The 20,328-nt window shown below is 37.8% G+C and overlaps 2 protein-coding genes across 7 annotated transcripts in view; one reads left to right on the forward strand and one right to left on the reverse strand.

Annotated features, from left to right (window-relative positions):
- Positions 1–199, reverse strand: part of CENPP (centromere protein P) — a 153,832-nt gene extending 153,633 nt beyond the window's left edge. For both annotated transcript variants that reach the window (XR_012653817.1, XM_075052768.1), the window contains exon 1: positions 77–199. The gene's annotated coding sequence lies outside the window, so the exon portion shown is untranslated. The remainder of the gene's footprint in view (positions 1–76) is intronic.
- NOL8 (nucleolar protein 8) lies at positions 160–20,298 on the forward strand. Of its 5 annotated transcripts, none has more exons than XM_075052743.1 (17): positions 160–304; positions 725–854; positions 1,076–1,138; positions 2,123–2,201; positions 2,508–2,655; positions 3,590–3,658; positions 3,976–5,916; positions 6,207–6,323; positions 7,589–7,708; positions 8,066–8,150; positions 9,033–9,177; positions 10,688–10,771; positions 11,551–11,828; positions 13,729–13,855; positions 14,297–14,367; positions 15,266–15,348; positions 20,170–20,298. In XM_075052743.1, the coding sequence occupies exons 2-17, from the start codon at positions 770–772 to the stop codon at positions 20,263–20,265; spliced, it is 3,591 nt and encodes a 1,196-aa protein (XP_074908844.1). In that variant the 5' UTR covers positions 160–304; positions 725–769; the 3' UTR covers positions 20,266–20,298. The 5 variants fall into 5 exon arrangements, with proteins under 5 accessions (XP_074908844.1, XP_074908841.1, XP_074908842.1 ...); XM_075052740.1 differs by having other exon boundaries at positions 186–304; positions 725–908; XM_075052741.1 differs by having other exon boundaries at positions 186–304; positions 725–908; positions 9,036–9,177.
- Positions 20,299–20,328: the final 30 nt, after the last annotated feature.

Consider the following 20,328-nt stretch of genomic DNA (forward strand, 5'->3'; position numbering starts at 1 on the left):
GAGACGGATAGCAAAAGCGTTACTTCGCTAGCTAACGCCTTGTTTTTCGCTTATGTCTTGCGGAATATCCCCCTACCTTCCTGCAGGGTTAATTACGCCCAAACCGTCCGCGAGTCACAAGACCCAAGCGGTGTGTTCCCATCACACCTCACCGGCCGGAAACAGGACCCCGACTGAAGCGAGGAGACAATCAAAATCCGACGGGCCGCAGGAGGCGGAACCCTTTTTTTCCGAGTGAGCGCTAGGAGGGGATGCGAGGGGGAAGATAAATTGCGTTGCGCTACGAGGATCGCACATGGCGGCGGTGAGGGAAGGTCGCCGCGTTCCTGCGGGGGTGGCGGTTCCCGGGGGCTCCTGGCCTCTCCTGGGAGGGGGGAGATGGGGCTGAGGGCGACTCGTGGCGTCCTGTTTCCCCCCCCCCCCTCCCCCCCAGGTTAGAAAGTCCTTAAAAGGTCATATCGCCGAGACTCGTTTATACTTACTGTCATGTAGGCATTTATATGCTTCAAGGTTTTTTAAAAAAACCCAACACCTAAACGCTGGTTACTTACAGCAATGCAGTTCTTACTGGCGCTGGGCTGGAGCAGAGCGTGTAACCTAGTGTAAAGCGAAGGGGTTCTTTATGGAGGGCTTCCGATAGAAGGATTTGTTCTGTAATTTGGTGTTAGGATTGCATCAATCCCTACGATGTAAGTGTTAGTGAACTATTATTGTCTTCTTGCAGAAAAGCTGAGTGTGCGTTACAGGTGTGACAGCTTGACTTTTCAACATGGAGAAGAAACAAGTTTTGAAACGCTTATATGTTGGAGGGCTCGGCCACACGGTTTCAAAGGCTGAACTGCAAGAAAGATTTGGCAAGTTTGGGCGTGTTTTGGATGCAGAGATTATTACCAGGAAAGATGATCAGGGTAACAGTTTTGCATCATCTTTTAAAAGTGAATTGTTTTTCAGTTTGTAGTGTGAAATGGAATTTTTGCTTCAGAGACACTTTATTTTCAGGAAATAGCTTAATTTTCAGTTTTAAAGGAAACATGGAAACTATATAGAAATTAACTGAATGTTTGTCATTGATCAGGGAACCCTATGAAAACGTTTGCTTACATCAACGTCAGCATTTCTGATGCAGATCTTAAAAAGTGTAAGTACTTTTTTTTTTTTTAATAATTTATGGTTTTGAGCCAAGTTACATTACTGATAATGCATCTAATGTTGTCAAATCAGGATGTGGTCAGGGTAGACCCTGTTTCATTCTGTCATAATATTCATTCCATTTTCTTTAAGCTGCAATTTTATGGAAGTTGCTTTACTGGAGTTTTCAGTAAGTAGATGTAAGCAGATTAGAAAGATTCCCTGTGACTGAAATAGCTGATTTCTAAGTTCATTCTGACCCTTTTAGGAAAGGGTGTAGGAAACATGCTTCAAATGTTTTCATCAGGTCCATAAAACATTAGAAGTGACTTGACGTGAGAGGAAACCCAGAAGGAGGGTTTACATAAAGCATGCTTGTGTTAAAGCAATTTAACAAATACCAAAATAGTTGAACTGCAGAACTACTGGCAGGCTTATAAAGCCACCTGTGTAATATGTAGCAGAAAATGGCAGGTGAAGATACCTATACCCGAAGAGAGAGATTGGTAATATGCCCTTTTATTTAGGGAGTGCTGCCACTAGGAATAGGAAAGCTGTTTGAGAGTGACTAAAAGCTAACCCAGCCCTTGATACTTAACTTCCTTAAGTTCTAGTACAACACTTTTCTCTTTAGGTTTCAGTACTCCTTAGCTATGTTTTTCAAAGTACAGAAGTAGTTAAGTGGAGAAGAGCCTATCTGACAGTAGTACAGAAACTTCAGGGTATGTGTATCTGTATTTTCAGGTTTGTATTTGAACTGAACCATACAGGCTTCAATGACTCTTTTGAAGTCAGAACTTTAATCTTGACTGTACACCTTCTTGCGTAAGAGTAGGGTATTAGACCTTTCATATACAAACTTAAATCAGGTGAGTAATGGAGTATAAAATCGTGCTAAAGAAACTTCAGACTATCATAGAAGGAGGCATAGTTAAGTCTAAAGTATATTTTTTTAATGTAGAAAATATTAATTTCCTATCTATTTGTTTTACAGGCATGTCAATTTTAAATAAAACAAAATGGAAAGGGGGGACGCTGCAAATTGAGTTGGCCAAAGAAAGCTTTTTGCACAGGTAAAAATCAATTTTTAAAAATGTATGTTGTTGCTAAAGTTACCCTTTTTCTGTTTATCTGATAATATTATGGCTGTGCTTTCATCTGCTATGCACTTACTCTTTCTATTTTTTATTGACATTGGTGGACTCTTGATGCATATTAGATACTACAACATGTTTTGCATCATTATTCCCTTGAAGGTAACAGATTTGTTAATTCCTTGAGTAGTGAATGGTTGCTGTTCTGTGGGAGAGGGTCACTGCCAGCTGTAATTTAGCACACAGGCAGACCTTTTTTCATATATGATATACTTTTTGGTACAGGCTCGCCATGGAGAGGGAGGAGGCAAAGCTGCAGAAAGAAAAGCCACAGAGAAACGACAAAGCGTGTCTGTTAGAATCACTGAAAAAGGCTGGAGTTGTAGACTTTCACATGAAAGCAGTACCAGGTACAGAGGTGCCAGACCATAAGGTATGGTGGGGTAGATATATAGAGAATTAAAACAAAAACCAGAATCGGGCACAAGCTTATTACATCTAAATTTATGTCAAATCTCTATGCTTTATGTAAAGAGTCTTTTATTAAGTGTGACGGTCCAATTTGTGAGATGTAGTCTAAAGAAATACCTTATGTGTAGACATGTAGAATGCTCCTGTAGTTCTTTGTAATGACTGGCAATAATCTTGATCATACTGTCCTCTCTTGTCCTGTTAAGTTGGTAAATGCTTTTTTACTCATTGATGTTGGGAATATCTTCATGTCACCCTTAAAAGCATGTAAAGAGAATGTGTGTCTTATTTTTATACAGCATATACTTTTTTGACGGCTGGGTTGTCAGGAACTGATCTCTGTGCTTCAGCACATTCAGGATCAGGGTCTACACATGCTTACAAAAGTAAGGCTTAGAATAAAATCACTGAACATGCAAATTTACGCAAGAAAAATTGTACTTACTACAAAGTTTTCAAAATTATTTGCTAAGCACAGAATGTTTTTGGAGGGTGATGAGGGGATTTTAATTTTTTAGCAGGAAGGGGGAAAAGGGCAAAATAATAGTGATCCTGTCTGTATATTTACCACTGTTAAATCATAAACAAGAAGCCTTATACTAAAAATAGTACTTGTAAAGAAATTAATTTCTTTATTGTCATTCTTTACTTGCACATTGTAGAAGTTTGTTTTTTTGGCTGGTTGGTTTTGGTTTGTTCTTTTTTTTTTGAGAAGGAAGCTGGATAAGTTGTACAGTACAAATATATCTCACTTAAGAGAGTAAACAAAAAAAGAATTAGTCACAGTTGGTTCTTTATTAGTGTTTCTGTTATCCTAGAATATACATCTTGTTTTACTCCAGGATTACTTCCATTCCTTTTTTTGTTTAACACTGATTATTTTTCTTTTCTTTTAGAAGTGGGTTGTTGGGAAATTCGGCAGAGTCTTGCCTATCCTGCACCTCAGGAATCAACAAAAAAATAAAATATCCTTTTCCTATTGGCTGGCCATAGGCACAATTCCCTCTTTCTTTCGTCATATGGGGAAACATTTGCTTAACACTTTTAATATCGACTACTGTGTCATACTTGATTTACTGAATCGCCGAAGTAAATCTTGCAGTAAGTTTGTGTGATTTGAATAAATTTTTTAGACTGTAGGTCAGTTGCCTAAAGGCTTATGGTCATAACATTAAAAAGGACCCTCTGTTGTCCTTTCACACAGAATTTAGCCTGTTCATAAAGACTGGAAGTCTGCTTGCTAAAAGAGTCATGTTGTTTTAATTCCTTAACTGAGACTAACATTGTGAAATATGACCCATCAAAATACTGCCATAACCTCAGAAAGCTGGAGCCAGACTTGACACACGTAGTTCCTATATCCGAGCTTACTTGGCACTTGGAAGGGGGAGATGATACCATAAACAAGAAGCGGCAAGGAGAGTTCCCTTTAACTAAGAAGCCACCGAAAAAACTGAAGCAACTGAGCAGTGAGGCTTTGAATGGAGCAGTAGTTTGCTCTTCTGGGTGCCAGTCACATTCAAAACCCACATGCTCACCACAGCTAGATCAAAGATCAAAATCCAAATCCAATGAGAAGTCTAAATTGCCTTCATCAAGGACTCTGAAGAGTAAAATACCAGGGAGAGGTTTATTATCAGATAAATGCAATGTTTCTGGAGTTACAGCTCAAAATAATACAAGTGTTTCTGATAGTGACATTGATTCTGAAGAGGAAATCAGAGCAATGGTAGAGAGAGAAACAGAGAAAGCTGAAAATGTTGAGACTGAAAATGACCACTTGGAAATTGTTGGGGATAATTTTGAATTAAAATACAATAGTCACTGGTTCTTAAGCAATCCAGATGCCACGAAGAAAGCCATCAAAGGAAGTTACAGAGAGAAAGAGACTATGGAATGTGATAATGGCTATGATTCAGCAGATACAGATGAAATTATTGGTGAAAGTAAAACTCCAGATCTAAGTAGCAGGAAAACTGCAGTTTTAGAAGATTCTAAACAGGTGGCGGTGGAAAATAAAGAAATATTAACAAACAAAAAATGTGGTTTGATAAATGATTCCTCACTGAAAACTTGCAATTTAGAAGAAGAATACATTGAAAGAAAAAGGAAAAGGAAAAAATCTAGAATTGCTGCTTTGCAGAGCACAGCAGTTAACAGTACAACAAAGGCAAGTGATAGTGAAAGCTCTTATTCAGAGTCCGAGAAAGGGGAGTCTGAAATCAGTTCCGAGTATGAATCCATGATGCAAAACTGTTACCGCTTAGACCTTACATTAGATGACTTAAAAGCATTAGCTACTGAAAACACTGGAACACCAGCAGAAGAATCAGATAGTACACAGAGTTCTAGTCAGTGCAGTGTTGAAGAAAATCCTAAAGGTAATGTTGTAAATAAACCAAAACTTTCTAAATCTTGCCCTGCAGTTAAAAAAAAATGTATCTCTCCTGAAGATGTAGTTGCTGCAATTTTAGCAGGGGAGGAGAATGCTGATGAAGAAAGCTCCAAGGGACAAAATAATTCACATTTGAAGTATCAGCCCTTCAGAGGAATGGGGTCCCTTTACGAAAAAGAGTTAACTAAGGACAGCACTGATTTAAAGAGGAGGTCTATAGAAAGTTTAGGTCTTGAAGCTTGTATTTCTTACTGTGGGGAGGAGTCATCTAAAAGACAGTCTAAGAACCATCCATTATATTCACTTGAAGTCAGCAGTAAAAAGAAACAAAATATGCATTGTGAACAGCACAAGGGATTGTCAGATGCTGCCACCTTAGCAGATGAGAGAGATCAGCCTGTTTCCAGGCCATGTTTACAAGGAAAGAACAAAGATGTGAGTTCTTTACAAGATGACCAAAATTCAGAGCATGGAGATGCTGCTGCTAGTACTGATCAGAGCGAAGATGAGAGCAATGACATGGATAGTAATGCTGCAGTGTCACAGAAATGTATTAAACGACAATTGAAAAGCCCAGAATGGCTTTCAAAAAAATTGAAGAGGGATGTAAGCAATAAAAATCCAGAATGTGAAGCTAATAAATGTGAGAATGGGAAGACAAGCCTTCTGGAAAATAAAGAGCTTTGTCTTCATGCTACTGCTTCAAAGGAACCTAGTACAACAAAGAAACAGTTGCAGGATAACCAGAGGAGGCTGGCAGCTCTGGAAGAGAGACAGAAAGAGAGAGAATTACAGAAGAAACTCATTCGAGGAGCTCTTTCAAGTCTGGTAATTACACTCACAACTTCTACCTGAATAGCATGCAGTAAAAGAAAAAGGGTAATTAATAGATGTGATTTAAGATATTTTAAAATCATATTCCGGAATTTCTGATTACATCACCAGTTTTCTTTTGAGTGTATACGAAATGATGCATACCTAATTCCTGGAATGTCTCTAGAGTTGCAAGAGGAATAGTAGATTCCTCCTTTCATGTCATGGAAATGTCTTTTAGATACTTATATATGATGGTAGCAAGTATTTGGTATGTTTGACTTGACAGTTTCACTCTTACATAGGATAGCCAGCCAGCAGGCAAGCATAAACACATCATATTCAATTCAGATGCGGAAAGTGAAGCTGAAGTAGATGAGATGTTGAAGAAAGGTGCGAGTTTGGGAAATGCACATGAAGAAGTAAGTGTTATTAGGAAAAAGTCCAGTATTCTGTAAGGTAATGCCATATCAATATAACTCTGCCTTTTATTCTGAAGACTGTTTTTTGTAGTGAAGTGATAGAAAAAAAAGTAGATAAGTTTTGAATTAATATGAGTGATTCTTCTTTTTTTGCTAACACGAAACGGGTTTCAAAAAACCATGCACCCGATAAAGCTGGAGAACTTGGAGAATTGGTAAGGAGATTGAGATTTGCATAAAAGAGATTTTCATTTTGATTAAAAGAAAAAGAATGTTTAAGTTATAGGGCTTATGCATAATTAGTTTTGAAATTTCACTGCTTTTAGTCAAAGGAAGGGGAGAAGATTTGGCTTGAGTAGTATAGAAGGACTTTTCGGTTTTTCCAACACTGTGGATGAAGAATCTTTATTAATGCAGAGTCTCGTTTTTAAACCAATGTGAAAGTCCAGAGAAGTTGAGTGGGACTTCCTCTTTACCACCTTACCTAATTGAGACCTTTTTTGACAGACTTCTCAGGATTTTACTGCCATACTTTCAGCACAATTAAGTGCTTTTTTATGGAATACAACTTCTTGTGTAATCACACTTTTTAGTCACATCTCTGCTAAAGCTTTAAACCATTGGTTTTGCTTTTGTTGGATTTTTTCTTCATAAACATAGTAAGATTAGGACCATTCTCACTATTTAATTAAAATCTTCTTTTCTCACTTTTCCTCATGTTTAGTGCTTTTTAACATGTATATCTCTTACCCTGTATTTAGAATCCCTGCCCTGTATTTTTCCTTTTCTTTAAAAGAACCTCTAATTCTATGGAAAACTGTTTCAAAGCCATAGAGTGCTTACCTTTTGTAATCATTGATATTTATCAACTGACTTAAACTATATTCTAGAGTTTATACCATAAATGATGCTTGTTCAGAAAGGATATAATTAGACACTGATATTTTTAAATTGATCTCCCTTGACGTGATCAGAAAGTTGGAGTTTTATTCCTAACTCTCTGATATTGTAAAACCTGAGTTGCCCTTTACGTGGATATTTGGCCGATGCTAAAATTTACTAGTCATAACTGTAAAACAGAATTGTACAAGGTGTGTATACAATGTAAGCTTTGGAAGCACATGGATCAATAAGTGAGCTGGTTGTTCTAGAAATGCAATCTTTCAGATAAACTGGAAAGCACGTGAACAAAGTTGATACTGATTTATTTTCTAAAACTTAACGTAAATGGCTGCTTTTCTGTATTTTCTTTGTGTTTAATAAAGGATGAATCTGCTCCTAAATCTTCGGCCAGGCTGTTTGAAAGCAGCGAGGATGAGCAAGATGATGCAGATGGTGATAGATTCAAAATTAAGCCCCAGTTTGAAGGCAAAGCTGGTGAAAAAGTGAGTGAACCCATTACTGTAATTTATTTTTCTTCTAAGTCGCCATAATGCCGCTTCAGAAGAACGTAACATGTAGGCTTGCATACTTGCTGAATATGGTTTTGACAAACTTGCAATAGAATTCTCTTAAATAGAGGAAACGGTAGCCATGGAGGAAATAATGTGTGTTGGGGAGCGGGAGGAGGTGCTCTGATGTTGTCATCTTTGAATACAAAGAAGTTTCTGGAAAAGGCATCAAGAGCTAAAGGATTATTAATATGTTGCTATAATTATAGTAAAAAAAAAAAAAAAAAAGTTACTGAATGTTGATGACTTTCTTCTCCAGTGCTTAATAGGATCTATTTCACTTTTGTTTAGCTCTTGCAATTGCAATCACGATTTGGCACAGATGAAAGATTTCGCATGGATGCTCGATTCCTTGAAAGTGACAGTGAAGAAGAAGGTAAACCTGCTCATATTTCTTGGTTAATGATAGTCATAGAGCTATATCTTGGAGCCTTAATTTTGGACGCTTGAAGGAACTTATGGACTCCTTTGCTTCTTTGGTGATTCCTTAAAGAAAATAACCCAACTCTGTTGTGGCAGTACATAGTATATATTGGTGGCTGTGTTTTCTTAACTGTATATGTTGCAAAAGTATTTGTAATAGCTGAGTGAGACGTACTTGGTTGATAAATCGACATTTGAAAATATTTTTTTTTAATACAGGATGATACCAGAACGTGTTTATCCATGTTTTTCACAGGATAAGTGGTGACTTATTAAAATAAACTTTTTGACCATTACATTAATTTAAACTGTTTGTTTTGTAGTCATCCTGCAGTCCATGGCTGATTTGGCAGCCTTAGAAAGAGATTTTTTTATTTTTTTTTTAAACAGCATCAGGCAGAAAAGCTGAAAAAGGCAAACTTTTAAAAGTATTTCTTCCCCCCCCCAAAAGAAATTATTAACCTAGTTTTCAAAATTCAGAATTTGTTTCTGAAACTTAAATTTTTACCTAGTTCTGCTACTCACTTTGCTGTTTTAATGTGATCTTCTGTACAGCATCTAACAGTGGCAGAGTAGTTGCACAGTTATGTGATACAAGCAGGGGACAGGTTAAATAACTGATCTGATTTTCACATGAGATTGATGCCCATGACATTTCTAATCAAAGATTTTCTACAGTCCAAGGGAGAAAGCCTCTAAGTCGCTTTAAAATAAAGGAAGTGACGTGTTGATAATGTGTGAGCTCTTCTAGTACTGTAGTAATGTTATATAGCAAATATTACAGGCTTACTCAGGTCATAGCAGGGAAAAAATAATGTATTTATTTTTCTCTTAGCAGAGACAAACATCTTGAAGGCAGATGAGGAAGAAGAGCTTGCTGAGGAGAAAAAGAAAAATCTGCAAATACTGGGAAGCCTCTTGAATATCAACCTGGAACACCCTAAGCCAACTAAAATGGCCACAAGTGCTAAGAAATTCAAGTATGAATCATCCGTTATCAGAAAAGAAGGAATTTTAGGAAGGCTTAATTTTTGCCAAGGTTTCACAACTAAAATTTCTGCCTAGCTGACTGAGAAAAGTATTTCCTTCTCTGTTGTGTGGATTTGAAGTCAGTCTTTCATGCAGTTTCCTAATTTGAGTGTCCCAATAGATTATACAACTGGTAATTGTTATTTTAGGGAAAAAAATTAACAGATGCCTGCTTGAGTTTCTTCTAGTAGATTTTGATTGATGGGATTGTTGGTTATGAAAATTAGTATTTTAATAAGTCCTTGCCTATGTAAGATATATTTCTGTTCTCTGTGGAGACAGACTTAAGGTGGCTGGACAAAGAAAGAACATGTGAGTTGGGCAGTAGGTCAGTTAGACTCATAACTTCTGTAGCAGTTAATAAGGTGGTTGTTTTTTCTGGCCTGCAGGTGATTAGCATCAAACTTCTTTTTCAGTGAAGAATTTTTTTTTTTTTCATTTATCTATACTTCTACTTTTGAGGAATTTCTTCATTAGATTAGGAATTTGTTACATGTTGCTGTTGGGCATGCTGTAGCCTTCATTAGAGGATGATGAGATAGGTTTGGAAATGTACTATTGGAAGTATGGTGACATATAACTATGTACTTGAACAGAAATTGGTCTGTGGACTGAATTGGTGGAAGTTATTAGTGTTAAGGGTAATGCAATAGTGTGCAATTAGTAGATTTTTGCTGACAGTGACTATTGGAGTTGCATCAGTTCACTGCTGACTGCTAAATACCATTGCAACTGCTGCACAATCATATTTAATTCCATGACTTTGTACAAATTTTTGTGTATTTTCTAAAGACTAAGCAGAGGGAGAAATAATCTGTGCAACCTTAGAGGTCATCTTAGGAAAGTTTTGTGACTGACAATGTTCTCTAATACCCAGTTAATGATACAGTATGTAACCATTTAAAGGCGGTTAATTTATGCCATAAGCATTACTTTAGGGAGAGGAGGGGAAATAAGTGATTACCTTCTTGCATTCCCATAAGGCAGCATGGGCTTTGCTGCGCTAGTATTGGGGTCAGTCTAAACCTTAGACTGCTTTAGCTGAAAGTCCTCAAAATATTTAAATTTTGAAAGGTGGACTAATGGGGTTTTGTTTGTTTGTTTTTCTTCTTTTTTTTTTTTTTTTTCCCCCTTGGACTCTTTGAACTTATACAATGTTTCGTACTAGAAGAAATAAATATAGATAGATATATCAATATGGATAGCTATATTGATATAGCTCCTCAAAAGATAAACAGGTGCAGGTATAAACTTACTGCATAACACACACAACTTGAGGTCTATGTTTTATATGAAATACTACAATTTTATTAAAGCCACTTCTGTTTATAATTTTTCCTGACCTGGACAGTGACTAACAGGTCAAATGAGAATTTGAATCTGACTGTAAAGGTTTAGAGTAGCTTTCAGTTGAGCATTTAGAATGTCTCATGTTATTTCTTTTCCTTTCTGTTTTTATAGAGATATTAATGCCCTCCGCTATGATCCCACAAGACAGGACCACGCAGTTTTTGAAAGGAAACCAAGTGCTACAGAAAAAGAAAGGTAATATTACAGCCTGGTAACTGTAATTGTGATGTTTCTTTCCATGGAAAAATGGCAGAAGACTGAGTTTGAAACTATGCAGACAGCTATGTTTTTTCTTTAGTTCTCCCTGTTATTGATAAAATCAAGATAGAATAAGAATTGTGACCACTAAAACCACCATGTAATGCCATCTTTTCTTTCTAGTCCATGTACTGTCTGCATGCCATTTTCTGTCTTCTTTCTCGCTTTCAGGCTATCACTTTGCTTCAAGTCATGGACTTTAAGATTTGCAAATCCGTGAGAAAAAAAATATTATCTCATAACATTTATTTTGCCAGAAAAGAAATCTGTCCTAAATAGCTTAACTTAAATGTTATCACATGTTAAGTGAAAAGTCAGGATGTAGTTAATTATAAAGTAGACTTGTTCCTGCCTTTAGAGTCAAACCTCAGCTGTTTCCCCAATGCTTACCCTCAAAGGGTGGGTAAATTGCAGGAGGTGAAAAGAAATGCGTCAAAAGTGTAAACCAAAAGGATAGTCATGCAGCCCTATAAACGTATTTCTGGCAATAGGAAATATCTTATTGCCAGAACCTGGAATTGCTAAGAAAAAAGAAGAAGAAGGAAAAAAAAAAAACCACACCAAAAAAAACCACACCCAAACCTTAAAAGTGAACTACTCCATTAATGTGCTTAGATAAGTTTAGGAAAACATTAATAGCAAGGTTGCCTCTGAGGGAACCTTTCTTTTAAAAATATATGCGCTATCTTACTATCCTTTTAATAATCTCATTTCAGTAAAGCTAAAAGGAAGAAGAAGAGGGAAGAGAGTGAGAAACTCCCTGAAGTGTCTAAAGAGATGTATTATGATATTGCTGTTGACTTAAAAGAGTTGTTTGGATCTTCAAAGAGCAAATCAGAAAAAAAGGAAGAAATACCCTGGGACAAAGACGATGCGGAGGACTCTACCCCACCTGACCATTTGGGACCTAACGTTGGGAGTAACATAGCTCAGGAGTCTAGTGGTTTCACATTTTCCTTCTTCGGAGACTTGGAGGAGTCAGGCATAAAAGAAGGTAACAGCAGAACATAAATAATAGTACAATTTCTAATGAGTAGCTTAAGTCAGGCACTGTAGAGTAATATAGTGGATGGAAATTCAGAATCCAGGGGGTTTTTAGAGGCAAAAGTCAATAATTATGCAAATCATTATGATCTTCTCTAGCACTTGCCAAGATTGTTGTAATTTAATCACAGCTCATTCATGCTTGCATCCCAGGAATTTTAAAAGGAGTGCTTTGAGAAGGAACTATTATTTAATTGGTTTTGAACAGTGATGGAAAAACTTGTTGTCATCCATGAAATTTCTCAAGTAAACAGGGAAGATGATGATATACAAGTCAAATCAGGTTTCATATAAACCAACAAGATTGTAAATAAAATGTGTGTTAATTAAGGTAGTATTATGAGCAAAAGAAAATCTTAGAGTTGACCCCAAGATCCAAGAACATTTTATTATGTACTTAATTTTATTATTGTACCTTTAGGAAATTGAAACTGAACAACACATGATTATTGGGGTGTCCTAACCAAAGATAAATGTTATGAAATCAAGTCACTTAATAAGTAGTAAAGTAGGAAATAAAAGAAACTGTGTGAAGTTAACTGAAATACATACAAAAAAACCCCCAACCAACCAAACAGAAAAAAAAACAACAACAAACCCCCACGTTTCTGCTGGCTTCAGAAAGTATTCACTGTGTTATGAATGCAGTAATACGGGTTTCAGAATATGTAAGAGATCTCTAGAACAAAGTGGAGAATAACAGAGATGTAGTTCAGAGTTCACAAAGTTTTTAGCACGTGAGAACCACGCTTAAGCACTATGTCTTCTATTTGCTGGTTTGAATAATTATTGGTTTATATTGCATAAGAATCCTGTTTGGTGGCAACAGGGCCACTGTGCTAGCTGATGTATTGACACAATCAGAAAGATAAATCTCTCTCCATTGCACATACCTCAGTTGCTTATGTGATTTTTGTGATTATTTGTGGTGGTGGTGGTGTTTTTGTTTAACCTGACTTAAGATCATGTGTCATGTGGAAGCCATGAAGGGAGAACATGCAGATAGTCTTTTTTTTTTGGTTTTGAGCACAAACTATGCGTGTTTTGTGGACAATTTAACCTTGCAAGTGCTCACTTTTTCCAAAGTAGCATTTTCTGATCTTTCTCTTGAATAAAATACTGTTTGTGTTTCATAGTGTAGTTACTGTTGGGTTTTGAAACTGTTTTATATTGCCAGAGAGAGGCAGTACAGGAGCTGTCTTCTCTATTCTGGTCATCCAGACAAGTACTGTGTGTATACTCTAAAAGAAAAGGGTACCATGGGTTTCCTTTTGGTGAGGTGGAGTAGTAAGGGCTCAGGTACATGTTCAGGTTACCATGTGTAAACTGCTCTTCTGGCAACTGGCTGTGTACGCTATAGGCAGGAATACATATGTGAAAATAACATAGCTTAAACTCACAGAAAGAATAAGCTAAGGCATTGTGAGTTTCTTTGCAAAGGAACTTATTAAGATAGTTCACAGTGAAAGAAAGCTTTTATTCCAACTTCTGCAAGCTAAAAATATGAATAGGCACAATTACTCCGAACTCAGTTAATAATGATTGTTAGGTTGGTGTGACTTGATAGAACCCTGGACCCTAACAACAAGCTTCAGATGGACTTGTACACTTTTTCCCTATGCTGTGGTGATACTAGTTGTGAATTTTGAGGGTGAATTTGTGATATATGAGAAAGCAAACTAAATTCATACCTACCCAGAAGGTGGTAGAAAACATGGGAGGGTAGGTTTCTGTCCTTCTTAAATCTGTGTTTTCCAATTTAAGTGTTTCACTCTGAAGTAGAAATTTTTACTGTCAAGTAGGGGAATAATCTGATATTTATTTTTTTTTAAATTGTGATATTATTGCAGAGCCCTACATACTTGAAGCAATAAAACCTGTAAAAGTCACATGGCAAGAAGATCCACGTTTCCAAGACAGCAGTTCTGAGGGTGATGATGAACCAGAGGCATCAGAAAGTGAAAGGGACAAAGAAATGCAAGTTATATTTGTATTTGTTGTCTACTTGGTTGTAGTTGTTTAATGCTATGAAAACATTAATAGCAGCACTCAGGTCATGGGAAACAAACATCTTCATTCCACATCTCTGAACAATGGAAGTCTTCTTAGGAAACTGTTCCTTGCTGCACAGAATGTAATAGCCAAAAATCCCAATACCACACTTGATTTGAAGTTGAATATAAAAGCTGAGTTTCTAGTTCGATGCATGAGAATTTAACTGGGTAGTGGGTTTGGCCAAAAGTCAAATATATATTAAGTTTTCTTAAGAAGTGGTTTTTTCTAGAAGGCTATACTTGGTTACTATGGAGTAGTGTTCTTCAATGCATACTATTTTTCTGAAGCATTACAGCTTTAATTTTCATTAATGGAATTTGACAGTAACTTTTATGATGCTAAAATTCCTTTGTGTTTGTCTAGGTTTTTCTCTTTACCGCAAACAGAAGGTGTTAGATTTTTCTTCTTCTCCAAAGATGATGAACGACTAAGAGGTATAACAGAACTTATTCACCTCTTTTTTGTAACTCTTAATGAAATTCAATGAGGAAGAAAACCCTGCCTAGTTATTAATATTTTGTAGTTAAAACACAGATGAGGGGTTTAAGAAGAAAAAAAAATAATAGCAGTTTTCCATCATTACTTGTGGTATAAACTGTGGTAGCACATCCCACAAGAAAGTCCTGGTAAAATAAATGCTGAACAGCTATCTTGCTTTCCTGTTTTCTTATAATTGCCTAATGATCTGAACATAGCTGGTCTTTTAGGGCTTAGCAAAAAAAAAATATGTAAATATTCTTATCAGCCACATACGCCCCATGGTTCTTGATCCTAAATAACGTGGGGTTTTTTTCTTGTGAATATAACAAATGTCAGTGTTAAAACCAAACAAAACAATAATAAACAAAACAACACCCAAAGGAAAAAAAAAATCAAAAAAACCTCCCAAGCAATGCACAGGACAGCCTTAAATAATGTTTGTTTTCTGAGATAACGATCATAAAAAGTTACTGTGTTAATACAGTTACTGTACTGTAATCTTCCAGCCTATCTGATTACAGTGCCTGTCAAATTTGAGCTCTGAATCCTTAGCAGGCATGAATTTTCCTGGGAGATGTGCGATAATGGTGCTGAGCTTTTAATGAAACAGATGCTGTTTCACTGCACTTTACATTGCAGCATATTAAGGAAACTGCTGCTGCTTTTTATTTTTCTTAGTACACAAGGCTGTAATACATAACATTTCTGTTTGAGCCAACCATGTTGTGGGGGCAAGAGAGGAATATGAAGAACAAGCCTTCTGACTTGATTGCTGTGATGCTCATAAGATTTACAACCACCACCATATTCAGAATTGTTTAACTGTATTAATTTGTTCTTTGTTTTGTGCAGAGGGCCCTAAGTTATTTTGTAGATCAATAGACCTCGGTGAAGAAAAAGATGGTTGGGAAGACAGACGTAGATTATTGCTTGAGGTGAGTATTTTAACATCTGTTACTTGGTAACTGCAGCTGAAGGCTTAGCATGAGGAGGAAACATGGCTGCTTATTTGCTTAATTTGCATTAAAAATTAATTCAAGACCTTTAGAAGGGCTTGAAACTTTGTAATTACCAGGGAACTAAAATTTTTTTAGTATAGAAGTGTGTATAACATTATGTTGTGATGTCCGGTCAGGTAAATTACCGAATCTCTGTTATCGTACAGGACCAGTTACTTTATTGCATGTAAAAAAAGTGCTTGAGACAAACAGGTGAATTTGGAAACTTTTCACAATATTATGTTAAAATTTAAATATTTTCAGGAATGCCGGAAGAAGCATAAGGATGCAAGAAGGAAAGTGAAAACAAAACAATAAATCTTTCTTATCTTACTGGTCAGAAACGTTTCATGTTTCTTCTTTGAAGAAGTTGCAGAAAAATGTTTACTTTCAAAATTCTACTCTTTCAAAGATCTAATAGGAAATAATATTCGAAAAGACTCTAAAACCTGGTTTCTAAATAGGTACATGTTTATTGCGTCACTTCAGTGTTTGTACCAAGATTTGGTTTTATGTCTATATGGGTTAAATATGACTTGCTGCTTTGCCAGATTTTTGAGAATTTGATCATGTAACAAAGACAATATGGGGTTATTTTGCTGTGTTCTTAGGCCCCAGTGCTAAAGGGGGTTGAGAAAGAGCAGGTGGCTCTGTGTCTGTAAGACTATATAACCTGTATTCTGCCAAACATAACAGAGATCCTGTTTGAGATTCCTTTACAAATATTTGGAATGCATTATTTCCAGAGTAAAAGTTTACCAGAAGTTTATGAAAATACATATATAACAAGGAAGACTTATGAAATGGGTATATTTGTATTTCTTCACAGAGCTGATTTTTCTACTTTTTAATTGAGTGTGTACATTAATAAATAATAAGGACAAATGTTGCCAGTGGTGTATGCTTGTTGTTGAATGAATGATGTTTTTTACATATAAAGTCTTATTCTTAGGTCTGTTTGGCCTATATGCTACTGAGGGTCTGCTGGAGCAGAGAGGCTCTGCCAGGCCCACCCTGGGCTCCCGCTGCCAGGCCTTGCCTGGCCCCTGGCCCCAGCCCAGGGGCAGCCGGGCGCTTTGCCTCTTACCGGTGCCCAGGCCAGCACACGCGTCGCACTCCCAGCTGTCCGTGCTGCTCCTCAAGTCGGAGCAGCGTCTGTGGGTGCCCTCGGCAGCGCAGGAGCAGCACAGGAGCAGTTGCCAGGGCCTGGGGAAGCAAAGGGGTTCATGGCTGGGAGGACAAAGTGACCGCAGCACGGGATTGTCCGGCCGAGCTCTCGGTCTCGGTCCTTGCGCCTCGAGCCCTTGGCGAGACAGGGTTCCCGTACAGAGCCCCGGGGTGCAGCCTGGGACAGCGGGGTGTGCGTAGCAGAGAGTGTGTTACAGGCCAGAAGAGGACCTGGAGGAGCAAAGGGCAGTCGTGATGATGTGGAATAGTTCAAGTTGTGACTTTTGGGCAGCAGCAGCAGGAAGATGGGCAGTGCAGTGCTGGGGTATGGATCCAAATTGAGGATGTGTGGTGGGTTGACCCTGGCTGAACACCAGGTGCACCCCAAAGCCGTTCTATCACTCCCCCTCCTCAGCTGGACAGGGGAGAGAAAATATAACAAAAACTTTTCTGACGTAAACATAAAGCCCCATTGCCTAGTAGTTAGTTCCTAAACCCTAAACCATGTCTAGCTGTTGTTTCCCTATTATATTTTAACAGATGGGGGCTGTACGCACGACTTTAGCAGCAGGATTTTATTCAACCACCCTGTCTCCATTGCCTCTCTTATATTTCTACAAGCTTACCATTAGCCTGTGGATTCCAAGGCTGAAATTTCTTTCATTCATTTAATACTCAAAAATCTCCTGTACTATTTCTACAATAAAATGGGGTCCTTCTAAAATACCAAACTTAGGGGTAATTTCTTTTTATAAGGCCTTAATTATTTCCCTAGCCTTGTTGGTACGACATGGAAAGGCCTCTGGCCAACCAGAAAAGGTATTTATCATCACCAGTATTTGTATGAATTTCACCTTGGTAGTTCCATAAAACCTATTGGCCAGTATTCCCCAGGAGTTATTCCTTGTATCACAACTTCTCCTATAACCCTCTTGGTAATCTTTGGATTATTAGCACAACAAAGAACACATCTTTTAATTATTATATCTGTTAGATTTTGCATTTTTGGTTCTGCAGCCTATCTTTTGGCAGTCAATACCAATGCATTTGCTCTTGAATGTGTTTGTTGATGTAATCTTTTAAGTAAAATTTTCAACATCTTTTCAAAATTTAAGAATTGTTTCAAAGGTGCCACCCATCATCCCTGATCATTTTTAGAACAATCAAATTGTTCTGCCAATTGATCTTCTCTCTCAGTATATTGTGGAAGTGATAATTCTAAATGAGGTGTTGGAATTAAGGCTCCTTCAAACTTTGACTCTTTTAGAGCTACTTCTTTTGCCACCTGATCTGCTTTTTTATTTCCCCTTATAATTTCACTGTTCCCCCTTTGATGGGCTTTACAGTGTATTATTGCAACTTGCAGAACTGCCTGTAAAAGTTTCATTATTTCTTCTCCATATTTAATTGGGGTTCGTGTGAGCTTAGAAGTCCTCTTTCTTTCCAAATCGCTCCATGTGCATGCACCACTCTGAAAGCATACTTAGAATCATTATAAATATTGACTGTTGGCCAAGTTCCAAGGCTTATGTTAATGCTACCAGTTCTGCCTTTTGGGCAGAAGTATTCTTAGGCAGAGATTTAGCTTCTACAGTTTGAGTAGACATTACCACATCTTTTCGCCTTCCTTTCAATACAAAACTGCTCTCATCAGTGAATAGCTCCCAACTCCACATCAGGCAAGGGTTCATCCCGCAGGTCAGGTCTACTGGAATACACCTGTGCCAATAGTAGTCAAACAGTCATGATGCAATTCGCTGGATTCAGAAATTGGGAGTAAAGTAGCAGAATTTAGAGCAGAAGTCATTGAAATTGCTACATTATCTTGTTCCAGCAATGCAGCTTGATGTTTAGCTAACCTGCTTGGTGATATCCAATGACATCCTTTGTTTTCAAGAAGAGGCAACACGGCATGTGGTACAAACACAGTGATTGGTTGGCCTAATGTTAATTTTTGAGATTCTTCAATCAACATTACGGTAGCTGCTACTGCCCTCAGGCAGGCTGGCCATCCTTTACTGACTTTATCTAATTGCTTGGAAAAGTATCTGTCGTGGTTTAACCCCAGCCAGCAACTAAGCACCACGCAGCCGCTCACTCACTCCCCCCCCACCCAGTGGGATGGGGGAGAAAATCGGGAAAAGAAGTAAAACTCCTGGGTTGAGATAAGGACAGTTTAATAGAACAGAAAAGAAGAAACTGATAATGATAATGATAACACTAATAAAATGACAACAGTAGTAATAAAAGGATCGAAATGTACAAATGATGCGCAGGGCAATTGCTCACCACCCGCTGACCGACACCCAGCCAGTCCCTGAGCGGCGAATCCCTGCCCCCCCTTCCCAGTTCCTAAACTAGATGGGACGTCACATGGTATGGAATACACCGTTGGCCAGTTTAGGTCAGGTGCCCTGGCTGGGCATGAGAAGCTGAAAAATCCTTGACTATAGTCTAAATACTACTGAGCAACAACTGAAAACATCAGTGTTATCAACATTCTTCACATACTGAACTCAAAACATAGCACTGTACCAGCTACTAGGAAGACAGTTAACTCTATCCCAGCTGAAACCAGGACAGTATCCTACTGGTCTTTTCCAGCTTCCCAGTTTTTGTATCAAAACTCCTAGTGCCACACACTGTCTTTCATGTACATACAAATAAAAGGGCTTTCTTAAGTTTGGAAGTCCTAAGGCAGCGGCTTCCATAAGCTTTCTCTTAATTTTATCAAAACTTTTTCTACATTCTGGTGTCCATTCAAGGATCTCCTCCTTTATAGCAGCATAAAATGGTTTGGCAATTAGTCCAAAATTGGGGATCCATAAACGACACCATCCAGCCATTCCCAGAAATCCTCTTAATTGTTTTTTTGATGTAGGAAGAGCGATCCTACAAATTGCTTTTTTCCTTTCATTGCTTAATTCTCTTTGTCCTTTCATAATTTCAAACTCCATGTATTGGAGCTTTTCTTTTCCAATCTGTGCCTTTTTCTTAGAAACTCTATAACCCACCAGGCCCAGGAATTTAAGCAAACTAATGGTGGCTTCCAAGTGGGCCTTGTAATTATCAGAACCAATTAGTAAACCATCAACATATCACAGCAAAGTCACAGCATCATTATCACTTTGCCATAGTTCCAGCTCTTTAGGCAGTATGTTACTGAACAAGGTGGGGCTATTCTTGAATCCTTGGGGAAGAACAGTCCAACGTAGTTGTGTCTTTCTCCCTGTAGTTGGATTTTCCTACTCCAAGGCAAAGATGGTCTGGCTGTGCTTATCCACAGGAATACAAAAAAAAGCATCTTTCAGGTCCGATGCTGTAAAATAAGCGTTACTGTCAGTGACTGAAGCAAGGGGAGTGTATGGATTTGGAACCACAGGGTGAACATCTACTGTCCTCACGTTAATTTCTCATAAATCCTGTACCAGTCTATACTCTGAAGAATGAGGGTTTTTTACAGGTAAAATTGGGGTATTCTATTCTGGTTGGCATTCTCTTAACAGTCTATATTCTAAAAAGGAGCTTATCATAGGTTCTAAACCCTTTCGGGCTTCTGGCTTAATAGAATAATTGTCTTTTTCTTACCAGCTGGGCTCCCGGTTTAAGTTCAGTCCTTACCAGAATCAAATTCTTCGCTCGTCCAGGTATCTTCGATGCCCATACCAAAGGTGTAATTGCATTTAGTACTTCTTCTGGAATATACGTTTCTTCATCGGGATTTTCTTCAGTTATTAAACATATCTGGGC

The sequence above is a fragment of the Buteo buteo genome, chromosome 21, assembly GCF_964188355.1.
Source record: "Buteo buteo chromosome 21, bButBut1.hap1.1, whole genome shotgun sequence".
NCBI lineage: Eukaryota > Metazoa > Chordata > Aves > Accipitriformes > Accipitridae > Buteo > Buteo buteo.

Bases quoted from the DNA above. Each gene is read 5' to 3' on its own strand.
- NOL8 (XM_075052740.1), top strand. From the start codon at position 770: ATGGAGAAGAAACAAGTTTTGAAACGCTTATATGTTGGAGGGCTCGGC. The intron at 11,829-13,728 runs GTAACAGCAGAA...ATATTATTGCAG, and splicing joins GGAGTCAGGCATAAAAGAAG to AGCCCTACATACTTGAAGCA. The intron at 13,856-14,296 runs GCAAGTTATATT...GTGTTTGTCTAG, and splicing joins AGTGAAAGGGACAAAGAAAT to GTTTTTCTCTTTACCGCAAA.